At 40.1% G+C, this 14,362-nt stretch overlaps 2 protein-coding genes across 3 annotated transcripts in view; one reads left to right on the top strand and one right to left on the bottom strand.

Annotated features, from left to right (window-relative positions):
• The window catches only part of cog5 (component of oligomeric golgi complex 5), a 71,678-nt gene that overhangs the window by 48,964 nt on the left and 8,352 nt on the right, over positions 1-14,362 (bottom strand). Inside the window, exon 6 of the mRNA XM_051391699.1 lies at positions 12,725-12,845. Within this exon, the coding sequence (XP_051247659.1) occupies positions 12,725-12,845 (121 nt within the window). The remainder of the gene's footprint in view (positions 1-12,724; positions 12,846-14,362) is intronic.
• LOC127358556 (G-protein coupled receptor 22-like) lies at positions 1,353-8,944 on the top strand. 2 transcript variants are annotated; one of them, XM_051391710.1, is made up of 5 exons: positions 1,353-1,675; positions 3,869-4,760; positions 5,854-5,998; positions 6,323-6,469; positions 7,229-8,944. In XM_051391710.1, the coding sequence occupies exons 3-5, from the start codon at positions 5,876-5,878 to the stop codon at positions 8,279-8,281; spliced, it is 1,323 nt and encodes a 440-aa protein (XP_051247670.1). In that variant the 5' UTR covers positions 1,353-1,675; positions 3,869-4,760; positions 5,854-5,875; the 3' UTR covers positions 8,282-8,944. The 2 variants fall into 2 exon arrangements, with proteins under 2 accessions (XP_051247670.1, XP_051247672.1); XM_051391712.1 differs by lacking the exon at positions 3,869-4,760.

Below are 14,362 nucleotides of genomic sequence, written 5' to 3' on the forward strand. Positions count from 1 at the left end.
GAGTTTGCAGCCATCTGAGCCACTGGACCATCATCAAGTCATCAGCATTTAGTCCTGTGGCACTTGTCACTAAAGCACAAGTTCTTTCATAAATGCAAAACACACACATACACAGCCGTTAACTTGCTTTCACTCATATGCACCTCTGTTTGAAATAGCACAGCTGGGGACTAGACAACAGCCAGCAGCCTTTAGGCTAGCCAGTGGACAGCCTGGATACCAGATTGAAATATTAATGCATTCATTAAACATTTATGTGTGTTTTCCGTGGCACTCTATTGTGCTTAAAGCAATTTAGGTGTGAAACTAGCCTCTCACATTATCACATCATCTTTGCTGAGAAAAAAGTCTGTCTTTTTTTCCCCCCTCTTTGTCTTCAAGCTGTCTCCATCTCACATATCATGCTCATGTTTGCTCAGAAACACAGTCTGCAACTGTCTTTTTTCTGCCTCTGTAAAACCCTTCTTACTGCCATCTATCTCTCTCTTGCTAAAGACTTGTATCTGGGGGAAAACATGCCTCCTGCTGAGCTGCGCATGTCAGTAAAAACAGTCGGACTGGAAACCATCATCTCTGCTTACACTTCTTGAATAAACAGATGAAGAGCTGAGATACAATGACCAGATCGGGGGAGATGTGAAAATTCAGGAGTTCTTGTTTTATCAGTGGAGAAGTGTATTCCGGAAGACAACAGATGGGCCCTGATTTGAATTCTGATCTATCAGTCTGCGTTCACTTTGGCCGACGGGGCTGTTGTTGCCATGCCAATGCCAACTAGCCCTAATTAGTCCACTGACTGGCTACCTTGCAGATATGTTCGCCAGGCAATAAGGGCAACACGGTGATTGCTCCAATGGTAGCCAGATTGGGACAATTACGCCTGTACCATCCGGCAGGTGCTATGCAAACACAAACAGTGGAGGAGTGGCCAAAGTCCTGAGAGGAAGGATGCTGCCATTAGTATTGTCATGGCCACCGTTTTCTACTTGGGCTCTTTAATGAGGGCAAACAAACTTGTGGGTAGATGGCTCAGAGGAAAAGAGAAAAGAAGGGAGGGCTCAAAGGCCTAAAGATCTATGTTGTCCCTGAATGCTGGAAACTGAGCTTTCCCCATGTATTACAGGCAGCACAAAAGAAAAATAAAGATAAAAAAGAAAAGAAACATGAGAAATGAGAGTGAAAAAATTACGAGAGTTAATTCTGCTTTGTGAGTCCAATTAGTCAAACGTAGAGGAGTAAAAGAGAGAAAAAAAGAGAACGAGAAGACAGTTTCAGAGAGGGAAGGAGGAGGGGGAGGGAGCGATGGATGAGTAGGAAGGGCTACTGGAGGCAGATACAGAGAGAGGCAGGAAGCAGGACAGAGACAGACCGTCAGAAAAAGAAGCACAGCAGAGAGGAGAGGGGGGGAGGCAGAGTGATAGCGTCAGTGTCTCTCTTGCTCCCTCCAGGCTCTGTGCATGCATGCTTTCTACCAGTCAAATTTCCATCCTGAAGGGACTCAACAGTGTGGCGTTAAAATCCTTGAATGATGGACTACTAAGCGAAACCTCAGCCACTCAGACTTATCACCTTTGGGCACTACGCTGCCTTTTGGGATTGACATTACAAAGCCCTACAGGGAAGGACAGCACTCCGACAGACCCAAGGATCACTGAGGAATGGTCTTTGTCTAGAGGTAAACTAACACACGCCACAATCACATGCTAACAGTATTATCTGTGTTCTGATAGCAAGGCAATGTGAATGTGTCACACGAAGGCACAGTAAGATCAACACATTTAGCTCTAGATAAACACACACACACACACACAGCATGCTGACATGTTGAGCCTGTGAGTCACGATTTTCAAGCAGTGATTATTTTGAGTAGAGAATAATTAGAGGAAATGAGTGGCTGTCAAACAGCAAGGGACATGGGTCTCCACACATGAAGCCGAGTTCACTGCCTCCCAAAGAGACTGGCGTTCCTGTTATACGAAAGGCTCATGCAACACAAAACTCATCAGACTGAAGACAGAAGTCGTTCGTATTTGTCCTTACAGTGAGGTCACTCAGAGGAACAGAAAATACAACTGAAGATGAGCATGACAAAAAGTGCATTAAGTCATCAAGCCAAAAAATAAAGTGTAAATAAAGAAGCAATTTTGCACATTTTGTGCAGTTAAAAAGCACTATAAACTGAAACGGAGAACCAGAAAAGAAGAAAACAAGACAGTGAAAGCTGTTGACAAATGTTCCCTTATTCAAGAAACTACTGGGGCTACACCTAACAATTACTTCCATTGTTGTTGATTATTTTTTAGCTTAATTGATCAATTGTTTAGTCTAAAAAAGGTCAGATAAAACTGAAAAACAACCATCACGTTTCCTGAGCCCAAGGCTTTTTCAAATTGCTTTTGTGTAGCCAACAGTGCAAAACCCAAATATATTCCATTTACAATGAACAGAGAAGTGTGGCAAATCCTCACAGTTGAGATGGTCAAATCAATGAATGGTTGGCATTTCTGCTTAATAAATGATGATTAAATTATCTTATCAATTAACTTTTGTTGACCAATTAATGAACTAATCAACCAATTCTTTCCTTCGTTAATCTGACACCTTGCTCAGACCTGGGCGTCCCTCTGGAGATATACTTTATGTAACAGCAGCCTGAGGCGGCTCTGGAACTTGGGCGTTTTCGCCAGAACTTGCTAGGCGTGCTGATAATAGTAGGTGTTCCATCGGATTGGATGTGATTTGCTGATTGTGTTTAGGATAAATTTTTGCGTGGTTAAGGTTTTGGTAAGCCCACGTTTGTCAACATGTCCCACAATTCAGTGTCAGCAGTGTTAGCTGCAGGCATTTCAGCTCCTTTTGTGAAGCCTGTAATTTATTAGAATCAACGGTTATAAAAAGTGTAAAATGTTTCCTAGAGAGCGTATTCAACCACTGTAAAATTGGTTGGACTAACAGTTTTCCATCACAATAACGAATAAAGTAACAATATACAGTATAAGTTATTAATGTACTGATAATAGTATTATCATGTGGAATGTGCCATTTTAGTGGCATTTCATTCTACTACAAACTATAGCTGGTTACAATGATTTAGAGAACAAAATATTGTACACTCATTTCATATAGTTTTTAGCTGCAGCTAGATTTTAAGTTTGATTAAATGTTTTTATATGGCTAAAATAAGCTTTACCTTTTTTATTTTATTATTTTCTTGGACAGGAAACGAGCAATGTGAGGAAATCCAACAAGCAACACAGATATAAAACAAACATTGTATTATCATGCTTATACCATGTGGCATGTGTTAGGTACAATTTTTTTTTTCTACCAACCTTCAAATAAATGTTACCAAAATAAAAGCAGGTGATGCCAAATTTTGATCCAAATTAGGAACTATCTGATCTAAGAATAAGTAAACATGACTATGAATCTGCCCAGACCTTCAAAGTCCTTGCTATTCACTCTCATAATCTTGTCAAATTTAAAATCACAAGAATCTAACTGAGTCCTGAACTTAGAACTGACTGAGAGTGTTCTGACAGTCAGTCAGCATATCATTTCATACCCTGAGACAGTTTGCAGAAAACCAGTTCACAGTTTTCAGTGCTCATTTGCTGAACAACACATGACGAGAACCATCAAAGACAAAACGCAAGGCATTGAAAACTGATTAAGCACACATTTGGCACACGCACAGACACAAGCGCAAATACTCACAGGGACAGGCTTCCAATTAGCACACAAAGAGCAAGCTATCTGTCAGGGGATGATAAATGAGTTGAAATTAAGTGGGAGACATGTGATACAACATATAGACTAGGGGGACTCGTACTATTTTACAGAAATCTCCAACCCTTTCCCTTTGCAGGATATAAGATGGGATGTGACTGAGGAAGAAAGCGAGGGACGGCAATAACGATGGGATATGACATAATTCTCTACTTCAATCAATTCCTCTCTCGCTGTTTGAGGAGGGGAAAGCAGGAGTGAGAAGTGTATGAATGTCCAAGACTCAAGAGATCAGTCTGTTGGTGGTGTCTACATGGCCTACATCTCTCAAAGGTTTCTGACCTTTGATGCAACTTTGCCCCCCCTTTGATCACGTGGAAGTGAAGGGTTTGACAAGCTTGTTTTCTACATCTGTTGGAACCTCCAGTCCATTCTGTCATCTCGTCTTTCTCCTTTCCCTGTTCTCTGGAATATGAAATGACAAATCTGACGTGGTCTGATATAAGATGCTATGGACCATATCGGGACCTTCACCATCTCCAATGAGATAAAGAGCTGAGTGTGAAAGACGTACAATACCTGAAAAGTGGAGAGTAGTGGAGAAAGCAGGATTGTTCTGGCACTGGCATCATTTTCAGGCGGGGATGAGACTAGAGGCAATGGTCCAAGCACAACGGACAATGAAGAGACAGAGCTATGCATGAAAGAAAGCATTGATCTTGGTGCACCGCACTGATGTTGCAAACCACATGCCCCCCAATGAGGGGCGGGTGTGCGTTGCTTTCTGTGTTTCACAAACAGACAATTCCCTTTGCCTGAGTGAAGCCAGTGTACCCAAAGCTTGCAGAACACTTTTTATTGTATGACGTTTTTTCGATATGTTCAGAAAGAACGGTGCAAATCAACTGGACTAAGTGAAGCTTGATCTTGTCAAGTCCGAATATGGTGGGGTGGTTTGACGTGCTCCAACAAGTTCATTGTGGCCACTTTGATTGCTGCTGAGCTGGAGAGGACACTGCTGGGAGGGAGTGGTGAGTTTAAACCTGATAACGCATCTGCTCTCAGTTTTCTTTAGTTTAAACCATAGGGGAACCAAGGTCCATAAACCATATATTATAATATTCCTACATTTGCTTTGTTTAAAATGGCTTGATGTCTGAACAGATTCTTCCAAGGTCTGCATACCTGGTCAGTCACTATGTGAAGGCGACATGCTTGTCCGTCTGTTTCAGAAAATTACCAAAACATTTTGACACAGACCAGTCAGTGCAGGCATTGGAAAGCTTTTGGAGGAGGAGATTTCAGACTATGTTGCTGTTCAACCGCACTTTGTTTGAAGCATCCTTCACTTGCCTGTTCTATTGCAGTGTTGAAGACAATATGCCCCCCCTCCCCAGAGGGGATGAATTAAGTCTCTGCCTCTCTCTGTCTCCGTGTCTCTTAGATAACTTTAGCCCATAACCCTCTTTCTATCACAAACCGTTAAATTAGTTTGGTACTCACAACCTGCCAAAGACAATATAGCAATTGCATTTGACAGTGTTTGCTAATATCAATAATGGTACCAGACTTGTTTCTATCATAAAGAAAGTAGCATTTGGTGCCTTCTTTGTTGCCATCTCTTTCAACCTACTTACAAATTTGTGCAGTATGGCTGACCTCTGACATCCAAAGAACCTTGCTCCTAGTTAAAATGTTATTTACCATACCTTACACACTATATTGCAGCACATACACAACTATATACCAGATTCATTATTGAATTTCGCTAGGGAATGACCTCTTGAGTCACAAGTCTTGTTACACAATTAGGCTCCTATATTCCTGATGTTTCCAAGAAAAACAAATTACCAACATTAAAAATACAAAGGGTGTACTTTTCCATGACTTTGACTCAATGTGCAGTTTCAACATGAGTTTAAATTAAGCATCCTAAAAAGGCACCTTAAATATTTTAGAACAGGTGATGTATCATAGAACACTTTTTCCAAAATTGTACTCCAAAGAAAATAAAAAAGACTAATCTTACATGACAGACATGGTGAGCAGATGATCTATACTGTACATTGTTGACTGACATTGTTGACTGATGACTTGATATTTTTTGTCTAAACTGCTTTTCAGGCCTCTTCCTCTCATCAGGATAATGCACACATCCCCAGTGCTGATCTCTGCAGCCACCATGAGCAACATGACAGTGCTTGACACTGCTGACTCCTATGACCTTGACATGACCTCCTCCGAGGCCATCTACCCCATTAGCTTCCAGGTAATGCTACAGCCTCAAACGCACATCTCAGATGGCTTTTTCAATCTAATCAATGTGACATGATAACACATTTCCTTGTACGCAAGTCAATCCACAGAGAATGTATTAGATATATGATATTTTAAGAAAACTGTAGCTGTTTAGCTTATTAACAGGTTGGGAATTTGGATAAAAAACACAGTGTGTATTTAAGAAGAGTTCCTGGTTATGTTATATATAAAAAATCTATACAACAATAAACAATAAAATCTTCCACATTATTATCATTATATGACTAAAATGACTGTGTCGCACTAAATGCCACCATGTTCTTTCTGTTGGTAGGTTTCTCTGACTGGCTTCCTGCTGTTGGAAATAGTTTTGGGCTTAAGCTCCAACCTCACTGTGCTAGTCCTCTACTGTATGAAACAGAACCTCATCAGCTCCGTTTCCAACATCATCACAATGAATCTACATGTGGTGGATGTGTTGGTGAGTCCTGACCTCTATTATCTGTTACTTTTTCTGCCACGACAACAGGGACTTAACATTAAGAAGCTGGAGACTTCTGGTGCTATAAAAATTATCTCTCAGCACTGATGCCATTTCAGGAAATCCAACATTATGCTTGTAGACATCGACTTTGTCAGTCAGTTGACTGGGATTGGAAGTTCCATTCAGTTCATGTGGAACATTATGCTTCGAGTTTCAAAAAGGGCCAAGGCATCTACTGCTGTGCCAGTGATTAGACATAAACCATAATATATGAAGTTTGAAATACTATAATAGGAATAAGGGCTGCCTCTAAACGTTGATGATTTGAATTATCCGTCGAAATTCGTCAGTTGAATCACTGCCCTCCGGCATCTTTGGTGCTGAATATAGAGAAGTCTGCTGAACTACTTTTTAGGCCAGAGACAGGGAGAACCACCTTACTGCCATCCACTGTGTTTATTACAACATGGGTTTTATATTTGTCAGCTTTTTTCCTTATGGTAACATTGTACACACCAATGTCAATTTGTTAAATGCAAAGATATTTGGTAAGTACAATGTTACAACAAACTAAACCAATGGCCAGAGAGATGAAAATAAAACCCAAATGATTATTTTGTTAGTATGTTATCTGGATGACACAATCTTATTACACCCTTTAGGGGGTGGGGTTAAGGGTCAACAAAGCAATCTCAAGACAAGATGGAAACTAACATAATGCATTTGGGGTGACCTGAATTTCTGTCGTATTTCCAGGTGTGTGTATGCTGTATCCCACTGACAGCCGTGGTGGTGTTACTTCCTTTGGAGGCTGATACAGCCATGATGTCCTGTTTCCATGAGGCCTGCGTCTCCTTTGCAAGCGTAGCTACTGCTGCTAACGTCCTGGCTATCACTGTGGACCGCTATGACATCTCAGTACGGCCAGCAAACCGCGTGCTTACGATGGGCCGAGCTGTGGCTCTCTTGGGATCCATCTGGGCTTTATCCTTTTTCAGTTGCCTGGTTCCCTTCATGGAAGTAGGCTTCTTCATTAACTCTAGTTCGGACCTTATGAACCAGACAGCAGTGGTCACAGTGGGTCAAACAAATGAGTACTACACAGAGCTGGGTTTGTACTATCACCTACTAGCACAGATCCCTATATTCTTTTTTACAGCTGTGGTAATGCTAGTGACTTACTACAAGATCCTTCAGGCACTTAACATTCGCATTGGAACACGCTTTCAGCACAACATACCTAAAAAGAAGCAAAAGAGCAAAAACACTATCTCTTTGAGCACTGCGACACAAGCTGAGTCGACTGATGCTTCGCAGAGCAGCACAGGAGTCAGGGCTGGTGGGAATGCACCTCTGGGCATGCGGGCATCTGTGTCAGTCATTATTGCGCTAAGACGGGCAGTAAAGCGTCATCGGGAGAGACGGGAGAGGCAGAAACGAGTCTTCAGGATGTCTCTTCTCATCATCTCCACATTCCTACTTTGCTGGACTCCGATAACTGTGCTCAACACGATCATCCTCAGCACTGGGCCCAGTGATTTGACTGTTCGTCTTCGTTTGGGCTTCCTCGTGATGGCCTATGGAACCACTATTTTTCACCCACTCCTCTATGCCTTCACTCGGCAGAAATTCCAAAAGGTTTTGAAAAGCAAGATGAAGAAGAGGGTGGTGTCTGTAGTAGAAGCGGACCCTACACCAAACAATGTGGTCATCCATAACTCATGGATTGACCCCAGGAGAAACAAGAAGGTCACCTTTGAGGATACAGAAGCCAGACAAAAATGTCTATGCTCACAGGATGCAGAGTAGTGGGATAAACTAAAATGTAAATATGTCAAATGTGTACAGTAAAGGGGAATTGGTTCCATCAACTGATATAAGTGAAGTAACAGATTTTAAAAAATTGCGTTTTAGAGACAGAAATGATTTTATGCAAGTAGAGGTGGAAAGTGTTTTAAAAAGACGTAAGAAATGTGACTGTGATCGAGAAATACACTGTAAGCCTAAACAAGCTAAACAATGTGTGCTCATAACGCATGAGTATATAAATCTTGGGCAGCTTATTAAATCAATACTAAAATGATGACCTCAGAAAAGAATACTTGTCTCCTGAGATCAGAAAAATAAAAGACGAGGAGTTCCTTAAAATAAACATCACAAGCAAAAAGGGAAACTACCAGCAGCTGAATGTTTAAGAGTTGAAGGATTGCATATACAGTTGATTTTTTTTCCTCAGTGCAAAAAAAAAGTCTCAAAATAGGTGTCGTAGGCACACAAAGAGGGTAATTTATTGCTATTTATTGTGGAATGTCGTGGAGTGCTATCAAGGGCAATTCAGTCATAACTCTGTATCTAAGCAGCAGTGTGTGTTGTTCTCTGGTTAGCGTAAGATGAGACAAATGTCTATGTACAGTCACAGAATACCTTGATATTGTTTGTCACCATTTGTAATAAACAACCAAAGGCACAATATGTGTCAGTATCCTTCTGCTATCTTGCTTCTCTGTGTGGAATTGGATACAGGGACAGAATGCATCAGACCATGTTAAATGCTGCTTCTCCTTCACTTTCATCAGACAGGTCACCTGTCTGTTATGTCACGTAGTGGAGGAAGTAGCCTTTAAAAGTATTGTTCAAACTATAGTCACTCAATGTTTAGAGAAATCTGTTCATAGTTTTTTACATGAAAATTACATTAATTGAAGTATAAACAGGAAGAAGCACAGATCATTACAGTATCAGGACATCCTGTCAATACAATTTACTTGTTTGAAACACAAATTTACCAATTCACAAGGCCTTAAACACCTTGTGTGGTTTTAATGTGAGCAGCCATTTTAATATGGAAAAATTACAAATAAGAGAATTTGCTCATGTGAACTGAACATATCCGGCTTGCAACTAATGAATTTACAACGCTGATGCACTGACCTACTATAAACTACTAAAATAACTGAGAGGAATACTTTTATGATGAGAGGTAGCGGAAGGAAACGGTAGCTCAAGGAAATGACGCAACCGTCTAAAGTCTTACTTACTAGTATGTTAGCATGCTAACATTTGCTAATTAGTACTAAACACATTGCCATGCTAGCAGACCACTAGCATGACTGACAACAGACCAAAAGTACACATAAATTTGATTAATTTGGCTAGGGTCTATATACTGTATTTTATTAAAGATTTCCCAAACAAGGTAACCTCTGGGAAAAGGAAATAGCACTGAAAAGCCTATTTAAACCACACTGAAGTGATTCCAGGACCCCACAGAGTGAACCATGACAAAACACAAAGCAGCAAAGCCTACTTGTGAAATTGTTGGAATTGTTGGACAACATCCGACTGGCAGAGCAAAGACCAGAGGCCGACACTGTAACACCTATAAGGGTTTGTTGCTGTGCTGAAGAACACAGAGGACACGGAGCCCATTTGAAAGCTCTTTGCAGCTGATGGAATTTGTGCAAGCCTCTGTGTGTTTACGTGTGTGTGTGTGTGTGTGGTATGAGAAGTGGTCACAGGCTAGCAGGCACAGACTTCTGAAAACACTTGTCCTTGTGAACCTGATCTGTCACGCTTAATGCCTTGTGATAACTAAGGGTAGAATGGCAGATAGATAACTGGTGGCAGTGACATGCAATGCATCAATATCACTTTTCCTCTGTTGACACCAGAAGGTCACACAGTCCTCTGAACCTATCCAGCCTATATTAGACAACAATTTTATGATGGAGAGCTAAGCTGAGAGCTAAGAGAAAAGGGTAACTGGGGTTGGACTGGGTATCACTGTGATGACCTCATATAGTTCATCAGAAGGGACTTACAGCCTTGAAGTTACCATGAAATGGTATCATTCCCTCCATCAGGTGATGTATTTCCATGTTGGGGCAGGACATTAAACAGTAATGTAATGCAGATCTAATACTGCATATCATCTATATATCATCCCTCACTATTACAGTAGCAATAACTTTCCAAAACTGACACCTTGACAATCATGCCAATAATTTACACAGCAACTGGCAAGCTGAGGGTTTTCAGTTCTCTCTCGAGCTCTCTGTTTTAATTCTTCACACATCACCAATCATGTGCACAAAGAAGTGCAACACCATGAATGCCTTTGAAGAGAGAAAATGAAATGCGTATTGTTATCCCCATTTATATGATTCATCACATCTTGCCCCTTTTTATGACAGCAGGCTTTTCATCGCAGATTTAAAGTGTGGCCGTTTAGACCAGATATATCGACCTTCAAATCATATGACAAATCATATGACTTTCACTGGTTTCAAGCATACTGAATCCCGTACTTAGGGTGTAAATTATGAGACAAATGCAGTTTTATTCAATATAACAGGGACAAAGACGGGATTGCTAAAAACCTTGTGATGACTTTATTGGTTGGTTCTACCTGTCCGATATCAAATAGTTGTCCAATATCACAGAAAACAGTCCATGAAAAATCTAGCTCTAAGCACATGAATTCTTGCACTACACTACACTGTGAGCAACACACCACAAAGACAACTAGAAGCATTTGTCAGCCCTTCTGGCTCTTAACAACCCCCCTTGTAAAACTGAGGGCAGCGCATCAAGCTCACAAACTTACACAAGGTGCTTCATGCTGGGCTGGCTGCTGGCCAGTAGAAGCAAATAAGTGGCCAGTAAAGAGAGTGGAATGCCTAAGTATGTCAGAGACACCTACTCTTATGTTTTTCAGGAACTGAAGAATCAAACCAGAGCTAAAACACCAGTGAATAGACGGTGAGCATTAAGATGATTCTAACCATGTTCATGATGTGATATCAGGCAATTGTGAACTAAGCTGATACAGTACATTAAGGTTCGGTGCTATGGGTTTCTTTTGGAGCTAGATTGAGAAGATTAGCCATATTTACTTTTTGAGACACGCAGGCAAACTCATTGGGTTTAGTGGTCCTTTGTCTTGTGTATGAGTACTGCCCTTTCATTCTGAGGTGTACTATTCCTTGTTTAGTGTTATGCATGTTGCTTTAAGTAAATTACTCTATTCCTTTTAATAGTTAATTCAAAGTGACTCACGCACTGTAGTGCACTGACCTTGCAGTAAAGTGATTTGAGTAATGTGCATTTTTCTTAAGTTGGAATTCAAATTCGTATTAATTAATTCTAACTGGAAATGGGAAGGATTTTAAATTACATAAAGTTTTAAACTGGCAGCCAAAATAAACTACAGTCATCAATGAAAGGTGTCCATTCAGAATATAAATTCTCCGTTTTCCAGAGGAACGGAAATAACAGAGAGAACAGGACAAGGCAGGCAGAGAGAAAAAAAAGAGAATAAATAAATAAATGGAAAGTGTAAAATAGCATAATGAAAGCCCATTGATAACATGACACGGCATTAATATGTAAGAGGCCGGTAGCTGTCAGCAATTAAGGAAAGATACTTCCATAAAAACTAGGATTTAAGGTGAGATTTCAGACCCAACACTACATAAAAGACTGATCAAGAGCGTCAGCACAAGCATAGCAAAAGCTCTAAAACCCTTTTTCATTTTTACTGTGCACTGGTAGAGGACAGGTTCACTGATATAATACAGCTTCTTGTACGTAGTTAACAACCCTTTTAAATGGTTTCTGAAACAAACAGACACCGAGAAGATATAAAGAAACCAACAGTGAAGTGGATAACTTTGTGTGTTTTCAAAGTAAAATTCCAGCCAACGGTTATACAGGTAAGCAAACAAGGTAAACGAATGTATGAGTCTGGCAGAATTACTAGAAGAAAACCCTGCTCTGCTTTTGAAAATATATAAAAATTAAAAATAATATGACCGAGTGATCTTTTTGTATGTTTGTGGTGCAGTCTTGAAGTTCTGGACAGTGTTTGATCTGTGGAGCCACCCCCAAGCAGGAGGCCATGTACCCTACAGCTGACATCCGATTTAAAAAGGTCAACAGACCTGTCGTCACTGAAGCTGACGTATGATATCTTCTTCATTTGATCCTATGGACCACAACACATCCACACTATAGACTCTAGTGTAGCCTGCCACCGCTCAAAAAACATTTTCTGCAGCCAAATATCATGTCTTCTGCCCACTACCACAATGCATTTACAAAAATGCATTTTCAATATGAGCTTTTGTTGAAGGTGGTCTGGAAGCACACACAAACAAGTGTTGCATACTGGGAGACAACAGCAACAGTTTTAGTTCTGTAGAAAGAGATGTGAGCTATGGATTAGACATCAACTAAAGTTCATGTCCTTACCTAGTTCGTTGAGGCTCTGCGCAGCCTTGGTGATCTCCCTGCTGCCCCCCTGTAGCTGACCCTGCAGCCTCTTGCTAAGGTACAAGATACGAATGATCCTCCGCAGAAGGTCACAAGCCACCTGGAGCAGGAAGCAGGGGAGCAAGCAAGATGGTGAGGTATGTGAATCAATCTTTAATTGTAATATCCAGTGACTAAACAATTACTAAATTAAGCGTGATGCACTGCTGGCGTGTGCTCGGTTGAGACAGTGGAGGCCAGCTTGAGGCAATATCTGACTGGCATCTTTGAAGTAACAGGCATGTGGAAAGAGAAAATATTTCCTTTGAAACCTTACTTAATTAGAAGCACTTCAGCCACTTGCTTTTAGAGGCATAAATCACCAGTTTCATCACGATATTTATTTGATTCTTTGGACAACGATACGAATATTTGCCGATATCACAAAGTCTGCTATGATACAATTTTGATTCAATTCAATGGCCTGCAATCAATATGAGACAATATCATATACACAGTCAGTTACATGCAACTCATAAAAAGCAACTAAAATTTTGGTGCTGAATTCTTCATTTCTTTCATCTCATAAAATGCATAGTTTGCATATTGCATGTCCCTTGATTGATACTGATAATCAATCCAGATCAATGTACGGTTACACCCCTCCAACAAATTTGTAATCTTTTTACATTTTAGAATTGCAACCCATTCAAATCATTGCACATTAGCTCCATTATTTCATAATCTTCAACTTTATACAGATATGTATCAATATGAATATCTCCCACACCTGTTCATTCAGAGAAGGTATTTGTCCAGAGATCATGTCATGTTTTACTTTCTAACTAATACAAAGATTCACTTTTTCTCACCCAGACAGTCCACTAACTTCTTCTCAAATCTCATCAGCTCAGTTCAGTTCAGTTTTAGATAGAAGGGTCCTGACTTGTGGAACTCTTTTTCTAATTTAGTAAAATGACATTGTCCTTAAAGGCCAATAGACCATCTTTGAGAGAAGATTTAAATAAAATACAATTTAAAATAATTCAAAGACAAGATAAAAACCTTAAAATAAAATTCAAAATAATTAAATCACAATATAGAAAGCTTAAATAAAACTCAACCACATATTTAAATATATATAGATACATATTGAAAGCCTGAGCTATTATAAAATCACTTCAGATACCCGGTGACACACTGACGGTAAAGGATTTCTTTTATTAAGCAGGCTGAAAAACTGATTTGACAGTCTAACCTAAGTTGGGGGAAAAAACGCCCAAGAAGCAGCAGACAAAAGCTGTCAGAATTTTGTGTAAAACACAAATTGCACTCATATTATTACTACACATGTGGCTCTTTCAGCTAAGAAAGCTTGTTGGTCAGTAATGCATGCTGTTAAAGCCAGGAGAGGAAAAATATTACACTTTATGGTTGCTATGCCAACTCATATGGTAACCATGGAGCTACTCACACTACTCAATATTCAGAGAAAACAGGAAAAGGGGACAAGTAAAGAAGAATCTCTCATGAAGGAGCTTGTATAAGAGATCATTAACTCTGGGGAAGACACAGTTCAACACAGATGGAAAGCAACACTACGTCTATTGAGTAGTAACCATGTAACCAATTACAGTA

Source organism: Dicentrarchus labrax, unplaced genomic scaffold (assembly GCF_905237075.1).
Source record: "Dicentrarchus labrax unplaced genomic scaffold, dlabrax2021, whole genome shotgun sequence".
Lineage (NCBI taxonomy): Eukaryota > Metazoa > Chordata > Actinopteri > Moronidae > Dicentrarchus > Dicentrarchus labrax.

Bases quoted from the DNA above. Each gene is read 5' to 3' on its own strand.
- LOC127358556 (XM_051391710.1), top strand. From the start codon at position 5,876: ATGCACACATCCCCAGTGCTGATCTCTGCAGCCACCATGAGCAACATG. The intron at 5,999-6,322 runs GTAATGCTACAG...TTCTGTTGGTAG, and splicing joins TCTACCCCATTAGCTTCCAG to GTTTCTCTGACTGGCTTCCT. The intron at 6,470-7,228 runs GTGAGTCCTGAC...TCGTATTTCCAG, and splicing joins TACATGTGGTGGATGTGTTG to GTGTGTGTATGCTGTATCCC.